The sequence below is a fragment of the Carettochelys insculpta genome, chromosome 14, assembly GCF_033958435.1.
Source record: "Carettochelys insculpta isolate YL-2023 chromosome 14, ASM3395843v1, whole genome shotgun sequence".
NCBI lineage: Eukaryota > Metazoa > Chordata > Testudines > Carettochelyidae > Carettochelys > Carettochelys insculpta.
This window is the reverse complement of record NC_134150.1, coordinates 34,604,414-34,632,239: the sequence shown is the minus strand read 5'-3', so window position 1 is coordinate 34,632,239 and position 27,826 is coordinate 34,604,414. Positions and strand designations below refer to the sequence as shown.

Genomic DNA, 27,826 nt, shown 5'->3' with positions numbered 1-27,826 from the left:
TAATTATTTTTTCTCCCCTCCTTCCTTCCCCTCTCCCCACTATGGCTGTGTCTACACTAGCCAAAAACTTCGAAATGGCCATGCAAACGGCCATTTTGAAGTTTACTAATGAAGTGCTGAAATACATATTCAGTGCCTCATTAGCATGCGGGTGGCCGCGGCACTTCAAAATTGATGCGGCTTGCGGCCGCGTGGCTCGTCCAGATGGGGCTCCTTTTCGAAAGGACCCCGCCTACTTCGAAGTCCCCTTATTCCTATGAGCAGATGGGAATAAGGGGACTTCGAAGTAGGCGGGGTCCTTTCGAAAAGGAGCCCCGTCGGGATGAGCCGTGTGGCCGCGAGCCGCATCAATTTCGAAGTGCCACAGCCGCCCACGTGCTAATGAGGCTCTGAATATGTATTTCAGCGCTTCATTAGTAAACTTCGAAATGGCCATTTGCATGGTCATTTCGAAGTTTTTGGCTAGTGTAGACACGGCCTATATAAATCCTGTATTCTATTTGTCTACTCCAATCATCTAAGGAAGTGGGTCTTACCAATGAAAGCTCGTGACCTAATACATTTGTTGGTCTCTAAGATGCTACAGGACTGCTTATTAGTTGTTCATATATAGGCAATGCTATGGCATCACTCTGTGGCAGCACATATGGGGGCCAAATTTTGATCTTCTTTACACAGGGTAAACTAAGTGACTTAATGGAGTTACTCCAGATTTATGCTTGTAAAACAAAGAGTACAGTTTCAAGTCCCAATGTGCCCTGGTAACTACTACAGGTTGAACCTCTCTAGTCCAGCACACTCTGATCCAACAACATCTGATGTCCAGCATGATTTTAGTTAGCTAGATGTCCATGTATGGCCGTTTCCTGTGGTCCCATAGAGTTTGTTTATAGCCACCAGTCCTGACTCTCAGGTTCTGTGCTGTTATTTAGCTCTAATTTACCCCTAAATATCTTCTAAGAGCCCAGTAAGCAGTTCAAATGTTGGTAATGTGCTAAGCAATATTGACCTCCTGTGGTTTGGCAAATTCTCTGGTTCAGACCAGTCAGATCCTGAAGATGCCAGACTAGAGAGGTTCAACCTGTAGCTAGCTATTGCAAGAACTTAGTATGATGCAGAAAGATACTTCGAACCCTTCTGTATTAGGTTTGCCAAAGTGCCTTTTCCCTTTCTTGTCACATTCTTGGAAATGGTGCCTTTTCTGATGTGTCTTGGGCCTCTTTACTAGACACTGCAGAATGTTTCAAATTCTGTGGTCATTTTGTGTTGGGAACAGAATAGGGATAAGGGGATTTTTTTCCCCAGGATTTTCATTAGGGCAACTGTTAGCAACAAGCAAAAACACAGTATGGAATTAACCACGGCTGCTAGGAGAAAACTGCCTTACCAGAGCAACACCCAGTATTTGTGGGAATGTATAGGATGAACAGCCAGCTGGAGTGAGTCGAATTGTCGCATATGGGGTCTGAAACCAAGCCTTCTCACTTGCCCAAACGATATCACACAGTGGTAAGATAGAAGCTCCCAACCCAAGAGCTGGGCCATTGATAGCAACTACAATTGGCTTCTTAAACTGAATAAAAGCTTTTACAAAATCCCTAAAATAAAAAAAAATTGAACTTATTGGATAGGGAAACACATTAGTTCTTAAATTTAAATTACTTATTAGAAAACACATTCAAATGTAAAATAATTTGCCCAGTTTTTAAGCCTTCTATTTTCCAACTGGGCTTTTCCCCGGATGTACAGTTCAGCTGATTTTTGTCTAATCAATTTATCAGAATATGGTGGAATATCAAATGATTTTTCTTTAACTGTAATTGGTTTGTGGAGTAACTGGAATCCCTTGAATGTTGTGGTATCTTTGTGCAGTATGGTTACGGCTAGTATTATGTGTGTCCCAGTATGTGACGGGTTGTATCTCTAGTGGCTCTCACTGGCTACGTCTACACGTGCACGCTACATCGAAATAGCTTATTTCGATGAATAACGTCTACACGTCCTCCAGGGCTGGCAACGTCAACGTTCAACTTTGACGTTGGGCAGCACCACATCGAAACAGGCGCTGCGAGGGAACGTCTACACGCCAAAGTAGCACACATCGAAATAAGGGTGCCAGGAACAGCTGCAGACAGGGTCATAGGGCGGACTCAACAGCAAGCCGCTCCCTTAAAGGGCCCCTCCCAGACACAGTTGCACTAAACAACACAAGATCCACAGAGCCGACAACTGGTTGCAGACCCTGTGCATGCAGCATGGATCCCCAGCTGCAGCAGCAGCAGCCAGAAGCCCTGGGCTAAGGGCTGCTGCACACGGTGACCATAGAGCGTCTCTCAACCCCTCAGCTGATGGCCACCATGGCGGACCCCGCTATTTCGATGTTGCGGGACGCGGATCGTCTACACGTGCCCTACTTCGACATTCAACCTCGAAGTAGGGTGCTATTCCCATCCCCTCATGGGGTTAGCAACTTCGACATCTCGCCGCCTAACGTCGATTTCAACTTCAAAATAGCACCCAACACGTGTAGCCGTGATGGGCGCTATTTTGAAGTTGGCGCCGCTACTTCGAAGTAGCGTGCACGTGTAGACGCGGCCACTCTGTTCAAGGAGGGCCAGGAAGGATTCAGGTGGTCTTGCTTAGCTAACCTGATGGAGTCCTTTCAGTATGTTGCAGAATGAAAGAGGGAAATTCAATGGGTGTTGTGTACTCATGTTAGAAAATCCAGGGCTCTGGATGTAAGATTAATGATAAAGTACTGTACTGAGCCACAGAATAGGAGATAAAACAGGGTGATCTAAAGTATAAGAGAGGTAGCTGTGTTAGTCTGTAGCTGCAAAAACAAGAAGTCCTGTGGCACCTTATAGACTAACAGATTCTTTTTGGACCATAAACTTTTGTGGGCATCTGACGAAGCGGGTCTTTGCCCATGAAAGCTTATGCTCCAAAAAATTTGTTAGTCTACAAGTTGCCACAGGACATTTCATTTTTTTGGTGATCTAAAGAACACACACAAGCTGAAACAGAGACACAAGAGAGCCACAGACTGGAGAAAACACATTGAAATGAGGCTATAGAAGTGGTTTCCCAGAGGATCTTTGTTAGAAATTTAGATTAAGTTATAACAAAGATCTCCACATCACCCTCTCACAACAGATTTGAAATGGTGGAGAATGGTGGGGTGGAAGAAGGAAAGGAAGAGGAAATAACACAGTTTGATGCAAAATGATTTGGCTCATTTAGAAGACAGGGCATTAAGTGCAATAAGAAAATTGATATAAGTCACTTGCCTTGTAGGAACTAGGGTACGGACTGTGTAAAATGTAACAGTCAGTACGCTGATCAGGAAAAAAGTGTGGGTGCAATTGTGGACAAATTATGAGACTGAGGTGACCTATTGCTGTGCATCTGAGCGCAGGATTTGGATGCTGGAGATGACAGCAGATCTCATGAAAAGAGTAAGGCCCAATTCAGCAAAGTTCAGGTTTATGCTTAACTTCAACCATGTGACTAGCCTCACTGAGGTCTGTGTGACAACATACAGTCTTAAAGTTAAGCATGTCCCTAGGCACTGTGCTGGGCTAGGATGTAAGAGAAAAGCATTTTTCCTCAACAACAAAATGAAAAAGAAACTTTGAGAAGACCCAGTATCACACTCAATAGTGCATGACAGGGATTGAAATTGGTAGTGATGTTTTTCATAGAGGTAGAGTATGATCAATATTGAGGCCCAATTTTGAGCATGAAAAAATAAGGAGTGAAGAGGGAATTTAGGAGCCTTACCTCAGACAATGGACAAACACAGGATTAGGTTACCAGGCAAGGCAGATGGATCAAGCATTCTGTATCAATGGGCTCAAAAGGCAAAGATGCATTACTGGAGAAGGAGGGAATCAAGGGGATTTATAGTTGAGGATTGGCTGAGCAAAGCAAGGCCCTATGATCAACTCAATGGCATTCCTCTGCCTATAATGTGACAACTTCAACCAATTCCAAAATTTCAGAGACTGTTCTGGAAACCAACAGGCACGTTCTTATTGAGGGTTTTTGTTTTTGTTTTGTGTGGGTGGGGTTCAAGATCAGAAACTGGAAGAGCACATGCAGAGGAAAATCCAGAAGGTGCATAAAGGCAGATAATCACCTGTTGCCCCATGCAGCTGCCTTCACGGATCAGAGGCATCAGCCAAACTTACTGAGTGGGGAGAGCTTTGGCAGTCTGGTAGAAACAAGACAGCCTTACAAGGAGAATGTGGGGACCCAAGGAGAGGGAAAGTGGCAAGCTAGACAGTGAGGAGGAAAGATTTTTGTGAGGTTAGAAGCTGTGCAGAGCAGATGAATGGGTGGTGGTGGTGGACGGGACGCACAGACTGGTGTGGGGAAGCAGGGACTTGGAGAGTACTAGGGTGAATGGAAATTCTAGGAAGTATAGACCCAGCAGTGAAGAGGTATGTGAACTAGGTGAGGGGACGGTGGAAAGCAGGGGACACACAGAGGACACAGAGGAAGAACCACTAAGGGTACGAGGGCATGGGCATGGATGGGGATGAAGGAAGGAGGAGCCCACACTAGGAGGAGGCCAATGGAGAGGGAAGAATGGAGGAACACACAGAGATCCTGGCATGGAGATGGAGTGGAACTTGGGGGCTGCATAGAACCTGGAACTGGGCAAAGAGAGTCCCTGGATTGTGATGGAGGGGAGATGGGGACACTCCAAGCATGGGGCCATACAGAGCACCTGCTACAGGAGACAATGCTAGGGAGTTGTGGGTCTCTGCACCATATTGCCATCCCGCCATGCCATGTGACAGATGGGGGAATGGAAGACAGAGCCTCTGTCAGAGGGAGGCAGAATGGGAGACAATGGTATGGTGGGATGTGGACACAGAGGACATATAGATCCTCCGTGGCATGAGAGAAAGGCTGGGGGAAATAGCAGAGGCCCTGAAATAGAGTGGCACACGGGGAGTTTGCAGGGGAATGGAGGAACAGAAATGTTAAAGTACATGCAGGGTGCTCAGACTACAGAATCAATGAAACAGGTGGCCAACCAGTTATCCCATCTTTCTGTTTTGTCTTCAGAGGGCAGACAGGTTAGCTCAGATGACTTCATTCCTTGTGTCTCATATTCTCTCACATCTCTGTACTCCAAGGTTGTATGTTTAGTTACCAAGGGGAAAGATCTTGGTTTCTTTTCAGGACATTCTTAGAAGTGCAATGAAAATTGTAAACACTAACCATCATGAAAGAGGAAAATGTTATGTTTGGAAGGCTTTTGTTTTTTACTGTCTTTTTATACTCATTTGAATCTTGCAATGAGAATCTGTAATGGACACAAGCACTCTCAATGCAAGATCAGTGCTTGTAGTCTGTCAAAGAGCCTGTGAAACAAATAAACTGTAATCCCATTGTTTTGGGCTGTGACGGACGTATGAAAACTATAGCACAGCAGAAGGAATCATCTGTGAGAATTCTTCTCTGCATCTCATAATATTGATATGAACACATTCCACTCTCAGAGAATGGACACATGTGGGTTTCTATACATTGGCACACCCTACCCACTGACAAAGCAACATTTTCTCTCTTACTATGATGTTATTGTGTCAATCAATTAATTGTGCCTCCCTTTTCAGGGAATAATTGACCAACAGAAAAACTTTGACAGTTAAAAGTTTAAAACTATTCTGTTTCCATGCTCATAAAATCTAATCCCTCTGGGCCAGAATTGGATATACTTATTGAGATAAATAATATTATTCTGAGACTACTACTGATTTTAGCATAAGACAGGAAAGAAAATGGACTGTGTAAGGACTCAGTCTGCCTTCATCTGAAATAAGAATCCCATTGACTCAACTGCTTGTTGTCAGGCCCTCTGAAGGATATAGCAGTTCATTGTATTCAATACAAATCTTATAAAATATAGTAAATATTTTTATGTAGTAAATATTTGAATATATAAAATATATTGAGCTGGGATTGTATGTTCTCCATGAGGCAGACAGATGTGAGACCTGGGAGTTCAAAGGACCACTTTGAAAATATGCAAGACATAATGGTCTTTGGGACATCGAGGCTACGTCTACACGTGCACGCTACATCGAAATAGCTAATTTCGAAGTAGCGACATCGAAATAGCCTATTTCGATGAATAACGTCTACACGTCCTCCAGGGCCGGCAACGTCGATGTTCAACTTCGACGTTGCTCAGCCCAACATCGAAATAGGCGCTGCGAGGGAACGTCTACACGCCAAAGTAGCACACATCGAAATAAGGGAGCCAGGCACAGCTGCAGACAGGGTCACGGGGCGGACTCAACAGCAAGTCGCTCCCTTAAAGGGCCCCTCCCAGACACACTTTCATTAAACAGTGCAAGATACACAGAGCCAACAACTAGTTGCAGACCCTGTATATGCAGCACGGACCCCCAGCTGCAGCAGCAGCAGCCAGAAGCCCTGGGCTAAGGGCTGCTGCACACGGTGACCACAGAGCCCCGCAAGGCCTGGAGAGAGAGTATCTCTCAACCCCCCAGCTGATGGCCGCCATGGAGGACCCCGCTATTTCGATGTTGCGGGACGCGGATCGTCTACACGTCCCTACTTTGATGTTGAACGTCGAAGTAGGGCGCTATTCCCATCCCCTCATGGGGTTAGCGACTTCGACGTCTCGCCGCCTAACGTCGATTTCAACTTCGAAATAGCGCCCAACACGTGTAGCCGCGACGGGCGCTATTTCGAAGTTACTGCCGCTACTTCGAAGTAGCGTGCACGTGTAGACGCAGCTTAAGGGTGCATCTACACTTGCATTCCTCTTTCGAAAGAGGTAGGCATATGAGGTAAATTGAAAATACAAATGAGGTATAACTTTGCATATTTGACACCTCATTTGCATATTCTAATTTCAGACAAGCTTCTTTCGAAAGAAGAAAGCCAGTGTAGATGCTGCTGTTTCAAAAGTAAACCCATCTTCGAAAGAATCCTTCTTCCCTTTATTTAATGGGAAGAAGGATTCTTTCGAAGTTGGGGTTTACTTTTGAAAGAGCAGCGTTTACACTGGCTTTCTTCTTTCAAAAGAAGCTCTCCTGCAATTAGAATATGCAAACGAGGTGCAAAATAGGCAAATTTATGCCTCATTTGCATTTTAGATTTACCTCATTTGCATACCTCTTTTGAAAGAGGAATGCAAGTGTACACGCACCTAAGTGTGACATATTCCCCAGAAAATCTGCTTAGAGGTTAATGCAAACTTTCCACTCCCAGTGACACAAAAAGCCCTGCCTTTTGAAGCTGCACCTGGAGGAATGGGTAATTTACTGATTATTTGTTCCCCAAGACTGCAGATCACTGGTCCAACCTGTATAAAGAAATAACCACACTGCAGTTGGGATTCTGCATCTGAATCTGAGACAGATATGAACTTATTACCACAGCAAAAACCCAGTTGTGAGGTTTGAAGGACTGATGAGCAGTCAAAGTTGGAGTTAAGGTGAGCTCTGTTAAGTTTTTTAGCATTCATGTAAGTCCTTCATAGTTTTTACTGTTTTTCCTGCAATGCTCTTATGTGATAAATACATGTGTTTGCTTAGAATGAACTGTGTGATAACTTACAACTGAGGACCATACACAACTGGGAGTCCGTGGGGAGAAAGCAAAGAATCATTGCTGGCTTTTTTGGCAGTCTGGTTTGCTGGGGAGATGTGTACATGGGGAACTGTGTAGCCTTAAAGAGCTCCCCAGTTTGGATGCAGTGAGATATGGGTCTCTGTCCAAGAGAGGTCACTGTTGGGAGCATAAGGAATACAGGTGCAGTTGCCCTGAAATTGATAATATTGCTAGCAGTAACCAAAAAACTGAGATCATTAAAATGGCTTGGCATCTGTTAGATAATTCCAGTGCCTTTTTTTTGTTAAATAAAATAGGTGCCAGCACTCAAGTCTGATGATTCTTCATATGGGTTACGGTATTCAGTTTTAATGCCCCAATCCCTGCACTACTATAGGACCTGCTGGGGCTCCTGTCCTGGTCCCTGTGCTGCTGTGGTACTGGTGGTGAAAATTTTTCTGGTGTTCTAATGGAAAAAAGGTGCCAGAAGTTTGTTCCAGTGTGCTCCACCAGAAAAAAGGCCTGGATAATTCTCTTACTTTTTATCATGAAACTACTGAACCTAAACACGATTTCCTAGTGTAATAGAAGTCAAGCTCTATAGCAACCCACCCCCGTTAGTAGTATTTCTGCATAGTAGTGTCAAAGAATGTACTGTATAAAATTTAAAAGCTCTCAAAAGGGGAATCCATATTTTGTAGGAAATAAAAAGTCTAAGCCAAGCTTTCAGCTGGTGTGATAAGATGTAGTTCTATTGACTCTAATGCAATAACCTTGATATACACCAGTTGAAGATCTGGCTGTATATTTATATCATTGTGGATATTAGGAATATTTAATGGCTTATAATGGAGACTGATTTATAGACAGCACTTCATAAACCCTAGATTTCTATTAAAATTATCTGATATGTTCAGCAAAACCATATTTCAGTTAGGAAAACAGAACTACATTTACATATAAATTATGATATAAATGTAAGAAAAATATCAGAAACCTTCCAAATAAAGCCCTGAATTGCATTAGAAGCCTGCTATATTAATATGACATGACTAAGTCATATATTCCCATTTGTACTGAAACTCATTAAAATGACAAAAACTGAAACAAATAAAATGTGTCTTTGAGGAACAATGTTAAAACATGAAGCCACAGCTAATTTAAAAAACATCTCAATTTGAATTTGAGTCTGGAGGAAGAATTTTTGAAATACTAGATGCACTGAGGTAGTGGAACTAAATAAACCTGAACACATTGTACTGGAAATAAAGCAGTTTTGTCTCTTATAAGGACATGCTACAGCAAACTCATTCCTTTTTCTTGGTGAGTGAATTTGCAGGACTGTACTTAGGATACAATCAACACATATATACACAACACTCTACAACCTGACAAATAACTTTTAAAATCACGCGCTGCATTTCATAATTTAGAGATCATATGTAAGCTTGGGTCACCTTATAGCTTCTGCAATCCTAGTGCTTTCTTTTCTTCTGTCATTGGATAACCTGCCAATTAAATATGAGTAATCTAGGCCACTACAGAATACACTTCCCACTGCGCTGAGAAGTAAGAGTTTACTGTCATCAGCTGATGCATTGCACAATGCTCTCCGAACTTCCTTCATGATCTGTGGATAAAGAAAAGTAAACAATTCGACATGCATGCCTTGCAAGATAATTTCTCTTGCTTTACAAAACTCTATTTGTTGTTAGAGATACATATTTTGGCCATTGTAATATAAGTACTCTATATTACAACAGTTAGTGTTTACAGAGCCCTGACATATTCTTTGAAGTGCTGTAGATTAATTTTTTACAAGAAAGTGTTTTTTGATTATCTTATAGAGGAAATGCTGGTTCCCCAAATTGTGTTATTCTTTTAATATGTAGTAGATTTCAAATAGCTCTTGTTTTGCTCTTATGACTTTTAAAAAAATTAACTGATGTACATCATTGTACTATTAAAGTGGCTATCACAGCAATAACATGGTAAGCTTTAAGTATTTGACTGAAATATATAAGCATTGTCCTTCAGTTCTTCCACCTGTTCAGCTAATTCAGTCTGAGTCAGTCGGCTGGAATAATACAGTTGTAAATGCATACAGTTATGGCGAATTTATTGTTCATAGCACTACGGTCAGCGACATTTTTAGTCTACAAATGCTATCATAATAAAAACCACTAGAAAGATGAGTAACTTACTGCTTGATTTACTATTATATCAAATTATTTGTAAATACTAGTCAAAATGTTTAAGACATTGACATATTCCTACTGAAATAAGAGGTTGTAATTTTTTCAAGATCATCTTTCCTAACCATTTTTAAAAGGGAAATAATATTTCATAAATATCTGCAGGTGGTTTGCATGACGACCCTGATTGGGCAGGGTGTGTATGCATACATACAATTTTAAGCATGGGAGTAGCCATGTTGACCAGCTACTCTTACTGATTTGCGCGTGGGAAATCCTGCCTATTGACGCCAATGGAAGTTTTGTTATTGACTCCGGTGGGACTATGATTTCATTCAGTTCATCTACTCATATGCTGAAATTTTTGTACATATTTAAATGCTTTACTGATTCAGGACCCTAAGCATGATGGGCCGAATTCTGCTCTCATTCCACACTGAAAAATGTGGATGTACAGGTAAATTTTCAGACAGCAAAATGTGACCTGATAAATTACAGATGCAGAGAAATAAGATGTTCAAGTGGCAACTACTTCTTCTCATAATTAATGCTTGCAAAGTGTTCTACATCGCTGAAGTGCTATAGAGACATGTATTAATCCAAACCTATTTTTTAAAATGTCACCAAATGTGCGGGTACAATTTTGTGCCTGCAACTTTTTCTGGGCAGGCTTTGCACATCCCAATTCTATAATATATGGAAACAAACTTGCATTTGCTTGTGCAAATCATGCAGCATGATATCTATCTAATTTGCATGTGAAAACACTAAGTTCTGAATTCTAGTGTTTATAAAATTTGTATGTGAGAAATGGCAGAGCAAATTTTCAGAAGGTGAAGCCTTCCTTTTGAAGGTGCATGTCTACATGCTTGCAGTCTTGACTGTGGGTGCAAATCAGGAATAAAAGGAAGAAATTCTCAGCTCAGTAGTTAGAATTCATGTATCAAAATGGCAGCATCAATTACATGAGGGCAATTTATGCTTAAATCACGGAGGCACAGCCTTAGTCCTTTTGAGAGTACTAATCCACACATGCAAAAATGCAGCTGGGGAAACAATATATGCAAATTTTGCTGTAGCTGTGAAGAGAGAACAATCTACTCAGTGTTTGTGCATGCGGTTTTAAACCTGCTCAAAGCTAAACATTTATTTAAGAAGATACAGAACTACATACGGTAGAGCTCTATTAGACTGACTGATCCAACACCTTGCTCTTATAGGATTGTTCTCTTCAGTCTATTTTTTAATGTTTTATGTTTCCCCAATGTTGATGACTTCCACTATTTCCTTGGGAGAATATGTAGCATACTCAGTATCTTTAGGTAGTAATATTGTGTGGCCAAATCAGAAGTGCAACTTCCTGATGACGATAATGGGGAGTTCTGCGTCAAATGGGGTGAGAAAGTATGACTCTCCTGTCAGTTCATTCCTCCTGATAATCAACTGTAGTGTTTCCATCCCCATGTGTTTGTTTACATACCTACAGCTTCTCTCTTCCTTGATGTTGCCCTTCATATACTTGCTTTGTTCTTAGCCCAGACATGTATATCTGTATCTCTGTGTTTTCCCCCACAGGAAATATTTCTAGATTTAGGTTTAAATGGACAGAATCACAGACATGCAGGGCTTGAAGGGGCTTGGAGGAATCAAGTCCCGGCCTGCCTTATGGCAGGGCCAGGTATGATTAGATTGTCCCTAACAGATTTTTGCCCAAACTGTTTTTAAAAACCTCCAGTGATAGGGATTCCACAGCCTCCCTTAAAATTAACTCCCTTCATACAGTAAAGTCTGTTTTAACCCGGATTCAAATAACCAGACCTCTCAATTAACCAGCTTTATATCCCATGTGTGAGTGGCCAGCGGCTCCTCCACTCTCCTGCCCAGTGCCCGCTACCTAGAGAGGTTCCCCGCAAGACCTGGTGCCCCACCCAGAGCCGCTTGTGCCACAGACATGTGCAAACTTCACAGAGTGGATCCCCACACAGCATGACACCGCACCCAGAGCATACTGGAATAGCTGGCATGTTGGACTATTTGGCAAGCTCCCAGTACTGGGGCTCCTGGCTATGAAAGAATTTGGTGTAGTTAGAATTTTTTCCCTAATATCTGACCTAAATCACCATTGCAACAGAGTAGGCCTGTTACTTCTTGTCTGATCTTCAGTGAACTGATCACAGTCCCCTTCATAGTAACCCTTAATATTTGAAGACTGTTATCAGGTCTCCCTCCAGTCATCTTTTCTCAAGTCTAAATACACTCAGTTTTTTAATCTTTGTAAGGTCAGGTATTCTAGACCTTTAATCATTTTTTTGTTGTTCTTCTCTGGGCTGTCTCCAATTTGTCCACATTTTTCTGAAAGCATAGTGCCCAGAATTTATTATAATCCTCCAGCTGAGGCATCAAGTGCTGAGCAGAGCAGGACAGTTACATCTCAGGTCTTACATACAGCTCTCCTGTTTCTGCACCGAAGAATATTAGCCTTTGTTGCAGCTGCATCTCATTGTTGACTCAACATGTGAGCCCCTATAACCCCAGATCCTTTTCAGCAGTACTACTATCTAGTCAGTTTGCCCCCATTTTATAGTTTTGCAATTTTTCCCTCCTAAGTCAAATACTTTGCTCTCATATTTGTTGAATTCAGACCAATTCTCAAGTTTGTCAAGATTATTTTCAACTCTAATCTTGTTCTTCAAATTCCCTGCAATGCTTGGTGTCATCTGGAAATTTTATTAGCATATTCTCCATTTCATGATTCAAGAAATTAACAAAAGTATTGAATGGTACCAGACCCAGGACTGTCCTCTGGATGACCCCCCAGATGTCCCTGAAAGTCTGACAGCAAACTATAACTACTTTCTCAGTAAGGTCTTCTAGCCATTTGTGCAGCTGTCTCGCAGTAATTTCATTTAGACCTCATTTCCCTAGTTTCATTAAGAGAATGTCACCTGGAACGGTATGAAAAACCTTACTAAAATCAAGGCATAACATATCTGCTGCTTTCCCTTGGTTTGGCATGTTTTGTTCCAGATGAATTCATGCTGGCTGTTCTTTTTTAACCCTGTAACCTTAAAGGTGCTTGCCAATTGATCAATAATTTGTTCCACTATCTTTCCAGGTGTTGAAATTAGGCAGACTGGTCTATAATTCCCTGGTAACTTTTCTACCCTTTTAAAGATAGTATATTTGCCATTCTCCAGCCTTCTGGAACCTCACCCACTCTCCAGGAATTCTAAAAAATAATTGTTAATGGTTCTGAGATTGCTTTGGATGGTTCCTTAAGTACTCTATAATGAATTTCATCAGACTCTGCCAAACTGAATGCGTCTAATTTACTTAAATATCTTTAACCTAATCTTTCCATATTTTGGCTCGCTTTCTTTTCTTTTCTCTTCTCTTCATTGTTAATACTGTGTTGAGTATCTGTTGACCATTGAACCTTTCTGATGAAGTCTGACATAAAACAGGCATCAAACTCTGCTTTTTTGTCTCTTTTGCTCCTAATGTGTTTCAAGAACCTCTTCTTATTGCCTTTTATATCTCTTGCTAGGTGTAACTTAATTTGTGTCTTAGTCTCTTATTTTATTCCCTACCTGATCATGCTATTTTTATACTCTTTCTAAGCATTTTGTCTTTGTTTCCACATTTTTGTAAGATTTCTTTTTTAATTTTTCAGGTCACTAAAGAGCTCCTGATGGAGCCACATTGCCTTCTTACTGTGCTTCTTTATTTGTCGTTCGCCTCAGGATAATTTGCAGTTGTGACTTTAATACTGTTTCCTTGAGAAACTGATAGTTCTCCGGAACTCCTTTTTCCTTAGATTTTCTTCCCATGGGACCTAACCTACAAGTTCCTCAAGGTTAATGAAGTCCATTATCCTCATTCATTTCATGTTTGTTTTCACCCCAAACACCTTCCATGTTCAGATTCACTTCCAATTCCATCTTGTTGGTCAAAATCAGGTCTAAGACGGTTGTCCTCCCGGATAGCTTCCTCCATTTTTGGGGACAAAAATTTGTCCCTTATACATGCCAACAACTTAATGGAAATTTTGTATTTTGCCAAATTATTTGTCCAACAGCTGTCAGCATACTTACATTACAACCAGGTCTTGTGTTTTGGCTATTTCTGTTTTTTTGTTCTAGAAAACCCTTATCCACTTCCTTATTCCATGGTCTACAGAAGACCCTCTACTAGCATGTCACCCTATTTTTTATCCCTTGTTAGTCTTTATACACAGAGACTCTTAACTGGCTTGCTTTCTATCTCCTGTTGGTCCTCAGAACAAATATTTTTTGATGTATAATGCAACACCTCCCTTTTTAACACCACAGAGAACCAGCAATTTGGTAAAAAAGGGTTTATTAAATGTATATAACTCTCTCTCCTCCATCCCAACTTTCTCCTTTGTTTTTCAGTGCTGAAGATTGTTTGCAGAGGGAGCCAAAGGACTTTAAAGGTCAGTTTCTGGGAACTGATCCCTGGGATCAGCCTGAATCAGAGGAGGTGACATGTATGACATTTAGGGAAAAAACATTTTAAAAATTTAAATGAGAACTTATTTTCATCCATACAATTGTGTCATTATTTATATTAATATAAACATTCAAAATTAGAAAAAAAACCTCTCCAGAAAACTTAGTCCTTCCAGTCCCCTGACAATTTTTATTGTTCCCCTCTCTAAATTTGTTAATACATCCTATTTGAATTAATGATTTAAAAATTCACAAGACCAGATCCTCAGCTGGTGTAAATCAGCTAAATCAACAAGGTAGCCCAGCAGGGGCTCAATCTAGTATCTACTGCTTTGCTGAAATCGACATATATTAAAATTACTGCTTTTTCTAGATTGTTTTTAGTAGATCTACGAAGTTAGCATTCAGGTTTGTCTGGCAAGATTTCCTTTTTATAAACCTATACAAAATGTACTTAAACTGCCCAACATATTAGACTGCTATTTAAGAGCTTTGTTGGGGTGTTTTCCCTTCCTCATGCTTTCTTACAAATGAGAGCTTTTAAAGACTTTTCTTTAAATTTTGTTTATGTTCAAGAAGACTCACTGAACTGGGAATTTGTCCCTGAGCTCACTAACAGGTGACTTCTGTAAATCAGTAGAAATGCCAGGTTTAAAAAATTAAACTTCATTTATGTATTTAAAACTGTAAGAGTCCATCTGCTGATTTTTTTTAAAACAAACGTTCTCTAAAAATGTTACAATCAGCAAAACATTTTAAGTCCCTGCTATCATTTTTGTAGCTATTCTGCAGTAATTACTTCTGGTGACCTCATGAGTTATATATTTATTTCTACTGTTTATTGATACTTCAGCACTCCGTAAGCACACTGAGTCCTTTCTAGTCCACAGCTATCTGATAAATTGTATGGGGATAAAAATCCCACTGGAATGATATGGCAGGCTTCAATCAAGTTCTGCCCTAAGAAGCAATCTGCCTGCTAAAGGAATAATAATACAGATAGTTGTCAACTTGTACCTTACATATTTCATGAGAAGAAGCATGCAGTAAAACCAGTGATCTGTCATATCCATAAAACTATAAGCATTGCATTTTTTCATGACTAGATGAATGAATGTTGACACTTCAGATGCGTACCTCCACTTTCAGTTTTTGATTCAGAAAGCATATGGAAGAGTTTTGTCAGTCTACCAAAGACACTAGCAGCCTAGAATATATGTTCTTATCTACTTTGCTTTTTAACCCAGTGATGGAATTTATGTTGAAAATTTGCAGGACTCTCTTTAAAAAAAAATAAAGTACCAAAGCAAAAGAAAAAAATTAACATTTCTTGCTGTTAATTTTGAAAGAAATTGTATCTTTTTATATATAAAAGAAAATGACCTCATTAGTAATCTGAATCTTTTTCAAAAAGCACAGTGGCACTGAGCCAGTTTCAATCAATGCAATTCAATCAATACTAAAAGACAGGAACATTGGCACTTTTTATGTTCAAATCACCTCCTCGAACAATAATTGTGATGAAGTTCCTAGCAATGAATTATGATTTCCTTTTAGTCTTAGCTTACGTCTCTTTACTCTTGATATCAATGACCCCAGTGACAATAACTTGAATGGCATGCCATAGTTGAGGTTAATATATTTTGTCGGGCAAATATTTGCTTGGCTCTGCTCTGACACATTCAGAGAACTCTATAAATGTAACCTTTGGGGTTTTAGACATCTTTAATTAAGTGAGGATAAACAGTGTCCGTCATTAGTTTAACAAAACAGCTAAAGCCCAAAGATGTCCACCTGTGGGTGGGTCAAGAGGAATCACAATGGAAAACAGAAGCTAAGGGCAGAGTGGCCTTTGTGTAATGCATATTTTATTATGACTCTCTGCTGCACAGGTCTTGTGCCTTTTCTGCTTCACTGGTGGTAGCAACTTTGGGAGATCCATTGTTGCCAGATTACTTAACGTCCATGTCAACTAGACCTGCTCTGAGCAGATTTGAGCAAACCTTTTTTCCTATGTTCCAAATAGAGTCTGAAATGAACATAACTTTTAACAAAACCAGGCCCTCTGTGGGTGTGTGGTTAGTACTAGTAGAAGGTGTCAATTTGACAACCCTGAGGCCTGAAGCTTGGTGTTCACCCACAGAATATTGCAAACTTCTCCACATTACCATGCCGATTTGTCTTAACCCTGCCTAGGAAGAACCCCATCCTACTCCATTCTGCATGGCCTTTGGTCTTTTTGCTGAAATGGTGGATTTCAAACAGGCAAACTGGTATGAAAAAACTCCACACCCTGTTTCTAAGCTCTGACCATCTAGGCCTCAGGTATTAATATAGCTTTAGAAAGGAAAAGGCTATTTATTTCCTTGTTTATGCAACCCGCTTCAGTACTGATCTCAGCCCAGCACTGGAGCAACATTATCTATAAGGAGCGGCTGAGGGATTTAGGTTTATTGAGTTTGCAGAAGAGAAGAGTGAGGGGCGATTTGATAGCAGCCTTCAACTTCCTGAAGGTGGGCTCTAAAGACAGTGGAGAGGGGCTGTTTCAGTAGCGACAGAGGGCAGAACAAGGAGCAATAGTCTCAAGTTGCAGTGGGAGAGGTCTAGGCTGGATATTAAGAAAAATTATTTCACCAGGAGAGTGATGAAGCACTGGAATGCATTACCTAGACTGGTGATGGAATCTCCATCTCTAGGGCTGTGTCTACACTAGCCCAAAATTTTGAAATGGCCATGCAAATGGCCATTTCGAAGTTTACTAATGAAGTGCTGAAATACATATTCAGCGCCTCATTGGCCTGCGGGCGGCCGCGGCACTTCGAAATTGGCGCGGCTCGCCACTGCGCATCTCGTCCAGACGGGGCTGCTTTTCGAAAGGACCCCGGCTACTTCGAAGTCTCCTCATTCCTATCTGCTCATAGGAATAAGGGGACTTCGAAGTAGCCGGGGTCCTTTCGAAAAGGAGCCCCATCTGGACGAGCCACGCAGTGGCGAGTCGCGTCAATTTCGAAGTGCTGTGGCCGCCCGCATGCTAATGAGGCACTGAATATGTATTTCAGCACTTCATTAGTAAACTTCGAAATGGCCATTTGCATGGCCATTTCAAAGTTTTGGGCTAGTGTAGACACAGCCTAGAGGTTTTTAAGTCTTGGCTTAAAGTCCTGGCCTGGGATCATTGTTAGGGTTGATCCTGCGTTATGGAGGGGCCTGGACTCAATGACCTCCTGAGGTCCCTTCCAGCCCTATGATTCTCTGAATATTGTCAGTGCTGCAGATCTGAGAGAAGTACGATGTATTTGTTTGCATGGCTCAAGCAGAGAGGTGGGCTGTTAGATTACTGGAAAATGCAAAAGAGTAAGTCAGTTTGGCTTATCTGGAGGATTTTGGGCTCCAGCCATACTGTGCCATGACCTTGAACTCTTTCTGAGGATGAGCTCTCAGGGCCAGCACAAAAGTTAATGTGGCAAATCTTTGGTTTGCCTCAATCCGCAGTCATTTAGTTATAGTTCAGCAGGCTCATATTTATACATGTTGGCTACAGCTACACTGCATTCTGCTTTTGGAAGCAGAATGCAAATGAATGAGATAAAAATGCAGATGAGGTAAGAATTTACATATTGCGTGCCTCATTTGCATATTCTTATGCAATCTCGCTTCCAGAAGAGTCTTTTCTGGAAGCAAAAACAGCCGGGTAGATGGGGTTCCTTCGAAAACAGGGTTTGTTTTTGCAGGAAACTCCATCTACACAGCTGTTTTTGCTTCTGGAAAAGCCTCTTCTGGAGGCAAGATCACACAAGAATATGCAAATGAGGTACAAGATATGTAAATCTGCAGCTTATCTGCATTTTCTATCTCACTCATTTGCATTCCACTTCCAAAAAGCCAAATGCAGTGTAGCTGCAGTCAAAGTGTTTGCCTCACAATGCTGTGATGGATTTTATTAGAATGATGAATTTAATATAATTTTATAGGTATAGTGGGTATTATTAAAATGGATATTTGGTCATCTTTAGGATTTACCTTTGTCATGGTGTTCCTTATAAATATGGCAAAAACTGTGGGTAATAGGTGTCTAGGTTTTTATGGTACAGTGTTAATTTGTACCCAACATGAAACACTGAGGAAAACATTCCATGCTGTATGTGAACTATTTGGGGAAAAAGGTAAAACGTAAGGCATATTACATGCGGCAATAGTTTTAACTGTGTCTAATTATTGGGAACAAATTTCAAAATGACATTTCTTAATTAAATAACAGAAGTCTTGGTAAACTATACAAAATAACCCTACATTCTAGCAATAGAATGACTGACTCAGTGGAAATCAACAGTGCCACTAATACAGTGACACCCTAAGTCTCTGTGCACTTGAGTGCAGGGCTGGGGCATCAGTTTGTGAAGAACAGAATATGTAAAGATATCTAATGGACAATTAAATGCAATCTGTAAAGGAGTAAGATGATTTCTAATATTTTAAATTCTTATCCTGAAACGTGATTTGAGATGCGTAAGTGTATAAACTCTTGCAGTACTATCAAATGTATTGTGTGAGAGGCTAGAATTCTACTAAGGGTGATACCTTTAACATTTAAACAACTATTTCTTAAAACTGCATAAAGGAATTAATGATCAAGTCCTTCCTTTCTTCATTTTTTATTTGGGAGAGGAGATTACTTGAAAAAAATGATTTCCATTGCATATAATAGTTAGACCCATCTGGATAAAATTCCAAGCATGGTAAAGTAGAATATTTGAGATCCATAAATTTTAAAGAGTTACACAATAGGGATCTCTAGCCCCCAAAATACAGATTAAGAGTTTTCTTACTTTTTGGGTTAACCACATTCCTGTCAATTAATATGGCTTTTTTTTTGCTTTTATGTCTGCATACTTACCTCTGGGGTCAGTGCATTGTTATCTGATGTCTGGCTGGAAAGCAGAATGTGCGTGAAACCATCTTCCTTCCGGACAACAATGTCCCTGAACCGACAGTTACTTTCATTTTGACGCACGCTGTACCTGAGTCTCTTATCAAAGACATAATCTTTCTCACCATCCAGTTTCCTTTTCACAGTGCTGTGCAGGTTCAGGCCTCCGTTGGCCAGAGAGGAACCTTTCAAATGCAAACAACCAAAACGGACACATGTGATCATGTCTGTACCGCCAAATGAAACAGTGTACTGTCTTATTAACTTCAATTTCATTTTGTCTAGAGCAGCCTATTCCAAAAGTGGTGAGAAACATGTCCAGCAATAAATGCAGCCCATGAGCTCCAGGGTGTGCTTGATGGCTCATTTTTACAGCAGTGCAGACTGTGTATTCCAGCATGAAACATTCTATCATGATCTGAACTGGAAATCACTCAGAGCTAGGTCAGTCTTTGCATTTTGGGACTGGTTGTCTCAACAGGTGTGCCTGTAGTGCAAATGAGAGTAACTTTAACGTAGGGACAGGCTTCTTGATTATAAGTCTCTGCAATGTCTCTGTGAGGTAGAGCAATTCATATCAAACTGTTATAGCAAAGTTGACTGTATTACCACTCCACTCCTTTTCCCTACAGCTCCAGAGTTCACTATTAAAGACAGTATTTTGTCTATTATTATCCCACTGTGGTATCTAAGATTATGCTCAAAATAGGGTATAATTTGATACAAGGTGCTCCTTTGGAAAAGCTGCAAGGAAAGAGAAACACACTTGCCCATCTGGTGTTTGTATCCAAGAATTGGACAGTTTTGGGAGGTAACTATTAGTCATCTCATGACAAAATGCTGGTTTCCTCAAGATCCTCTGATCTGCTTACTTATTGCTCCAGTAAAGGAGCTACATTTTAAAAAGAATGGCAACTTATTTTTTATGGCCAGCAACAGGACCATGTATTGCATGTTACTGGAGAAAATGGGACTTCTCTCATGGGATTATGGTATAGTAATATGGACTGTCCTTATAATAGAAAAGCTTTCACATGAAATACATACATAAGGGAAGTGCCAAAAAGAGGACCGCCATTCACAAATTTGGTTACTCTTTTTAGCATACTCAGAGGATGAGGGCTTTCCAGCCAGCAAGCCAGACTCGTTAGCCAGGTTCTTTGAATATTAAGCTGATCCTTAATAAGTAAATATGAAGAAGTATGTCAACATCTTGCTGTAACTTTACATTAATAAAGTTTCCTCCTCCCAAATTAGGACTAGGACATAACAGTGGCATCTCACAGACTACTGTGTAGTAACAGTGGGTATATACTGACTTTTAAAAATCCCCTCTATGTTTAATATTAGATTATGCATAAAAGGTGTTAATATGAGTGTCGTTTTGCAGAACACATACTGATAGGAAAACACTAAACAAGTGACAAGAAATACATGCTTCCTCTTTAGAAACAAAACCTACTACAACAAAATAGCATCTTACTGGGAAAACATTGAGTTTATCCTGAGTTTTCATTGCAGTAAATTGTAATTCCTGCTTTATTTATATTTATAATTCCTATGGGATATTCAGGAAATGTTATCATTAATAACAATGCACAAATAGGCCCGAGGTTGTTATGGAGTTATAAAAATATCTAAAAAACATGCTTCCTGTAAGTCCCTCCTCCTTTTGCTATTATAAGTATTTTAAATGTCATTGCCATTAAAAATAATGGGTAAATAAAATAATTAGTAAGTTCGTGGAGGAGAGATCTATCCTATTGCTACTGGTTATGGTTATTAGTCAAGATGATCAGAGACGCAACCACATGCTCTGGGTGTCCCTAAACCTCCGACTGCTATAAGATGGGACTGGATGACAATGGGTAGATGACTTGATAAATTGCCATATTCTGTATAGTCCCTCTGAAGCTCCTGGCACTGGTCACATCTGTCAGACCATTCTTATCTTTTTATAGACTGTGCAAAAGCTGAAGTTAAAGTTGCTGAATTCTCTTGAAATATTGGCTATTAAAAAGCAAAATAAAAGAGAGGAGCCCAAAATACTCCAAAGATGCAGGAGGGAAAAAGAGGAGCACAGTCTTCATTCAAACCTGAATCTCTATTTCATCATTTGTTCTTATCTCTGGAGTGGAACAAGCCAACCTCCTGATTCAGATATTAACAAAATTATTTTTTTAAGGCAGAGGAGGGATGGAAATTAGAAATTGGGACACATTAAAATTTTGTAGCCTAGATAATCTTTGCTCAATTAAACATGCATTGCTACAGAGGAGTGTAATGATGAATTTAGTGAATCACTCCCTAATAGGAACCAGCCATCTTCCTTCTTCAGTCTTAATATTTTCATTTGCTTGATGTTTGAGTAACTAATTCAACTACAGAACTAGTCATCAATAAATGTATGACTCTGCAAATGTTCACATTACGTAAAATATGTTTATACCCTGCAGTCAGTATATTTTAGTACTAAAATATATTGTGTCTAATAGTATTCAGCTGATTTTTGGGCTGACTTTTTATATAATATTTGTTAATTCTAAGTTTTTAGGGATTCAGTAAAAAACATAGAACAGTTAAACTGCCAATACGCTTTTGTAGAGCTCTAGCAGATGCTTTCAATTAAATAACAATTTATTAATTCAAATGTTAACAAATTTAAATTCTCTCATTAGTTTACAAAGAACATTTGAAGACTTTAGGGGGTTTTATATGAATTATTTTCAAATGTGAAAACCCCCAAACCAACAACAGATGCCATTTAATGTTTGAAATTTTACAAATTAAAACTTGTACATTTTTGGCTTCTTCCTTTTTTATAGTCACTCATTACTACAGTGCAATGACTTGTCTGGTAGTTTATCCCCATTTTTTTATTTATTTGTTTTTGTTGTTGTTGTTTAATGAATTATGTGCAAACTGAGGTCTCTATCTTTCAAATACAACTTTAAACTCAGGAGGCGTTCCATGGACATCAGTGGGAGTATTAATGTGCTTCATGATAAGCAGTGTAGAAATGCCTGCAGCAGTGGAGTCTGAGCAACTTGCAGATCTGTTCAACATTCAGAATTGGCCAACAAATACATTGTGAAGGCATTCCAGCCTGTTACTGTTTGCCATCAACTTCCTTTATCTCTTTTCTATTCACTAATGCGAGGTCTCCACTGACCTGTTCTTCCAGCAGCTTCATGCTAATGAGCAGTCTCGCAATTGCAAATGGCTACTCATTAACATAATCTCAGGGCTAATTAGCCTAGCCACGCAAGATCTTCCTGTTGGCAGAGGATGCTGCCGGCATTAAACAGGCTGTGTAGACCTGCCTCTGCCAGCTAAAAGCCCCTCTGTCACCAGCTCCTTATGCCTGAAAAAAGCAGCAGATTGGAAAGCAAAGTGATTTCATGATGTCTCCTTGAGTCCTTGGCCTGTGTTAGGGAAGAAGACAGATGTGATAATCATAGTTGTTCTTTCTGGCCTTTAACTATATGAACAACTTCTACAGCACATTAAAGACTAACAAAAGGATTTATTAGGTGATGAAATTTCATGGGACCGACCCACTTCTTCAGATCTGGAAATTCTGATAGCAAAGTTTAAGCAAATAAGTACTAGGGCATTCATCAATTTAACTTTTAACAAACATTCTTATAAATAAAATGTCCTGTATAAATGTTCATGTGAAATAAATAACTGGGATTATGAATAATTCATCTTTTTTTGGACCAAAGATTCCAAGACCACTTCTGTGCACTATTTACTCGGCTTCGTACTCACTACATTGTTTGGTCCATCAGCAAGGCTACTGAGGAGAGAGATTTTGCAATAAAGTCTGAAGAACTTAGGAAATTGGATAACAGAATGGACATGAGTTGTAAGCAACCTCAGGCTAACTGCACAGGTAATCTGCATACTACTGAGGAATAAGCAACAGCTGTTCAAAGTGCAGATGGTACAGGAAGGCTAGGAGATTAATTCTTAAGGGAAATCCACCACAACAAAAAGCCTCTAGTCAATCCATTTATCATCATTATTTGTTGCATCTCACTTAGTTCAAATAGTGTACCAAGTGGGGAAGTTAAAGATGACAAAAGAAGCTGTTAACCTTGCAGCAGTCATTAGAAGCAAAGTATGTGTCAACTGAGAGGATTTTAACCAACACAGATGCTATGTGCAATCTATGATGGCACCTAGATTTTCTAATTTATACTTCCCCAAATGATACTGCAGGTTGCATATAGACCTTCTGTTGGTTAAAATCCTGTCAGCTGACACACACTTGACCTATAATTGTTTTAGATTTCATTGAAAGATGCCAATACAACTCAATCAATGTGGTCATTTCTGTGTGAGACCTAAAGCTGATTGTAAATACTAATAATTATTCATGGATTAAAGGGAGGAATTTCTGATAGTCCCATGATAGTGCAATTCTATATCAAAATGCTGACTGACGTTGCCTGACTCTCAGTATTAATATTCCAACACAGAACATGGACACATGCTTGGAACATGAAAACCTAAACATAATTTAGTTATCTACTATGGGATGAGCCAAGATAGTGAATATGAACCTCTGCAGCTATAATAAAATGTCCTCTATTGAACATTCATCCTAGGACAAAATAGGGGCTAGCTGTTATCACCTGTTTTAGTAGATGGCTGGGTAATAGTTAACACCTTAATATGTCAAGATGAAAAATGACTGTCGCATGGAGTAAAGTTAACCATCCCCCAAACAATGAATAATGTATGTGAAATAAATTAGAGAAGTCACAAAGGAACAGAGAGCTTTAGGTACCTCTGAACTTGGTTTCCCAGCCTAAACACAGAGATGATATATTTAGTTCAGCTTTTTGGTGCTGTTTACATGGGACAGTGAGCAATATTTCCTTAATTTAGCTAGGTCTATAAATTAAACACAGGGTTATAAGTAATCTGCAATAAAATTTATGACGGTATGTAGAAAGATCCATGTAAAGATCGTGAGGAAGAGTCAGAAAAGTCATCAAGGGGAAAAATTATATAAGTATCTAGAGATCTCAGCTGACTTCAGGGCCACTTCAGGGTGCTGAACAAAACTCATCCTGATAGATGTACTGTCTAAGAACAAGTAGACATACAAAGGGTGGGAAAGGAAACAGAACTGACATGCTTAAGGTCATATAGCAGTTCTGTAGTTCAGCCAGGAACAGAAGCCAGTTAAGTGCACCATGCACTACAGCACACTGCCTCTCTAGGTACCATGTTACCTAAATAGTGGTAAGTCTCTCATACTTTAACCAAGTTTGTTACTCACTTCTTGCAAAGATATCCCAGAAAAGCAAATTAAAATAAGGTCCCAGAGACAGTTCTGCTGCATTAAACTCTCATGTGTGTTTCTGGTAATAGTTTAGATCCATGGAATCAATTCACCAGTGGGGTAACTAAAATCCACACATTTCTACCCAGAGTGACCTGAGAATGTGAGACAAGGTGGGTGAGGTAATATCCCTAATTGGGACAGCTTCTATTCTTAAGAGAGACAAGCATTTGACCTTACATAAAGCTCTTCTTTGGGTCTGAGAAAAGTACTAAAGAGGATCACAGGTGAGTGAGGTGGAACAGGCTTATTCAGCACAATCAGTTTGGATTTAAAAGATATATGTAGGTGAAGGAAAGGGGGACAAGACAGTAGGGATGGTGTGAGTTGGGGTTGTTATTGGATTACAGATTGGATTTATGGTTTATAATAGCAGTGTCTTATGAGCAGGACAACAAATGGTCATCAACGGGACATTCAGTGGACACTTCTCAAACAGAGAACATTGACTTTGCTGATGATGTTGTTGCCTTCTTTTCACACTAATATGAAAGCATTAAAGAACAGGCTAAAACATTAGACAAAACTTCCTCAGTGACTTGACTGAATATTAACAAGGGAAAGACCAAGGCAATGAGAATCACCCAGTCCAACAACACCATCACACTGGGAGAGAATGACGTGGAAAATGTGGAGCAGCTCACCTACTTGGGGAGCATTATGGGCAGAGGCAGAGGAACAGACAAAGATATCAAAGCCAGGACAGGGAAAGCAACTGCTGCATTCAACACTCTTCATTCCATATGGAGTTCAAAAATAGTATCTGTGAAGACAAAACTGTGGATCTTCAACACAAATGTAAATAATGTGCTCTTGTATGGACACAAGACCTGGCAAACTAAAAAGTCTTCAAATCACAAACTACAGACATTCATAAATAGATGCCTGTGGTACATTCTTCACATCAAATGGCAAACCTTTGTCACAAATGAGGAAAACCATCATCCAGCATAGTCTGTCAAGCTCTCAACTGGAACCCACATGGAAATCACAAAAGAGGAAGACCAGACAACGTGGAGAAGATCTACTGAGATTGAAGGACAACAACTGGGGTACTCCTCTTGAAGTCAGGTAGAACTTTTGCCCCAAGAGAGTGAAGTGGAGGAGACCTGAGGACAACATACGCTCCACTTGGAGTACAAGGGTTTAAGTCAAGAAAGCCATAGCAATGTCTCTATTCAGTAAGGCTTTGTCTACACTAGAGAGCTTTGTTGAGAGAAGGGGCCTAAATGGTTTTTAGCATCTAGCCAGGTTATAGATTTAAGCTCCCATTCTTTGGGACCTCATTGTTCTGAAAGTGTTGTTATGCAGGTTTTCTTTGAGGATGGGGACTGAGAAATCAGTTTCATCCACAGATGATATTTTTTTCTTAATTTTTTTTCTATATGAGTTCATTTGAACATAAGAACATAAGAATGGCCATACTGGGTCAGACCAAAGGTCCATCGAGCCCAGCATCCCATCTGCCGACGGTGGCCAATGCCAGGTGCCCCAGAGAAGGAGAACAGAAGACAATGATCAAGTGATTTATCTCCTGCCATCCACTGCCCTTGTTATGAAGGCTAGGGCACCATACTTTATCCCTGGCTAATAGCCATTTATGGACCTAACCTGCAAAAATTTATCAAGCTCTTTTTTAAACCCTAATAGAGTCCTGGCCTTCACAGCCTCCTCGGGCAAGGAGTTCCACAGGTTGACTGTGCGCTGTGTGAAGAAAAATTTCCTTTTATTAGTTTTGAACCTACTACCCATCAATTTCATTTGGTGTCCCCTAGTTCTTGTATTATGGGAAAAGGTAAATAATTTTTCTATATTCACTTTCTCCACACCATTCATGATTTTATATACCTCTATCATATCGCCCCTCAATCGCCTCTTTTCCAAACTGAAAAGTCCCAGTCTCTCTAGCCTCTCCCCATATGGGACCCTTTCCAAGCCCCTAATCATCTTAGTCGCCCTTTTCTGAACCTTTTCTAATGCCAGTATATCTTTTTTGAGGTGAGGAGACCACATCTGCACGCAGTACTCAAGATGTGGGCGTACCATAGTTTTATATAGGGAAGTATGATATCTTTTGTCTTATTATCGATCCCTTTTTTAATAATTCCTAACATCCTATTTGCCTTACTAACTGCCGCTGCACACTGCGTGGATGTCTTCAGAGAACTATCCACTATAACTCCAAGATCCCTTTCCTGATCTGTCGTAGCTAAATTTGACCCCATCATGTAGTACGTGTAATTTGGGTTATTTTTTCCAACATGCATTACCTTACACTTACCCACATTAAATTTCATTTGCCATTTTGCTGCCCAATCACTCAGTTTGCTGAGATCTTTTTGTAGTTCTTCACAATCCCTTTTGCTTTTGACTGTCCTGAACAACTTGGTGTCATCTGCAAACTTTGCCACCTCACTGCTTACCTCATTTTCTAGATCATTGATGAACAAGTTGAACAGGATCGGTCCCAGGACTGACCCCTGGGGAACACCACTAGTTACCCTCCTCCATTGTGAAAATTTACCATTTATTCCCACCCTTTGTTTTCTGTCTTTTAACCAATTCCCGATCCATGAAAGGACCTTTCCTCCTATCCCATGACCACCTAATTTACATAAAAGCCTTTGGTGTGGGACCGTGTCAAAGGCTTTCTGGAAATCTAGGTATATTATGTCCACTGGGTGCCCCTTGTCCGCATGTTTATTAACCCCTTCAAAGAATTCTAATAGATTAGTTAGACACGACTTCCCTCTGCAGAAACCATGCTGACTTTTGCCCAACAATTCGTGCTCTTCTATGTGCCTTGCAATTTTACTCTTTACTAGTGTTTCTACTAATTTGCCTGGTACTGATGTTAAACTTATCGGTCTATAATTGCCAGGATCTCCTCTAGAGCCTTTTTTAAATATTGGTGTTATATTGGCCGTCTTCCAGTCATTTGGTACCAAAGTGGATTTAAAGGATAGGTTACAAACCACTGTTAATAACTCCGCAATTTCACATTTGAGTTCTTTCAGAATCCTTGGGTGAATGCCGTCTGGTCCTGGAGACTTGTTACTATTCAGCTTATCAATTAATTCCAAAACCTCCTCTAATGTCACTTCATTTGAGAGCATAATGATTACACAGTCTTACCCATATAATCTCTCCTCTCCGCCACTTGTTTTCCTTGCCTTCTTCTCCTCAGACTACATGACTGGAGGGGTGTTAGCAGGCCACTTCACTTCAAATGGTCCTTTAAAATATATTAAACAATCTGTTCCACCTTATA

At 40.1% G+C, this 27,826-nt stretch overlaps 1 protein-coding gene across 1 annotated transcript in view; it reads right to left on the bottom strand.

Annotated features, from left to right (window-relative positions):
- The window catches only part of CDYL2 (chromodomain Y like 2), a 94,204-nt gene that overhangs the window by 7,395 nt on the left and 58,983 nt on the right, over positions 1-27,826 (bottom strand). Inside the window, exons 3-5 of the mRNA XM_075008812.1 lie at positions 19,164-19,381; positions 9,060-9,232; positions 1,388-1,598 (exon numbers count right to left, since the gene is read on the bottom strand). Of these exons, the coding sequence (XP_074864913.1) occupies positions 1,388-1,598; positions 9,060-9,232; positions 19,164-19,381 (602 nt within the window). The remainder of the gene's footprint in view (positions 1-1,387; positions 1,599-9,059; positions 9,233-19,163; positions 19,382-27,826) is intronic.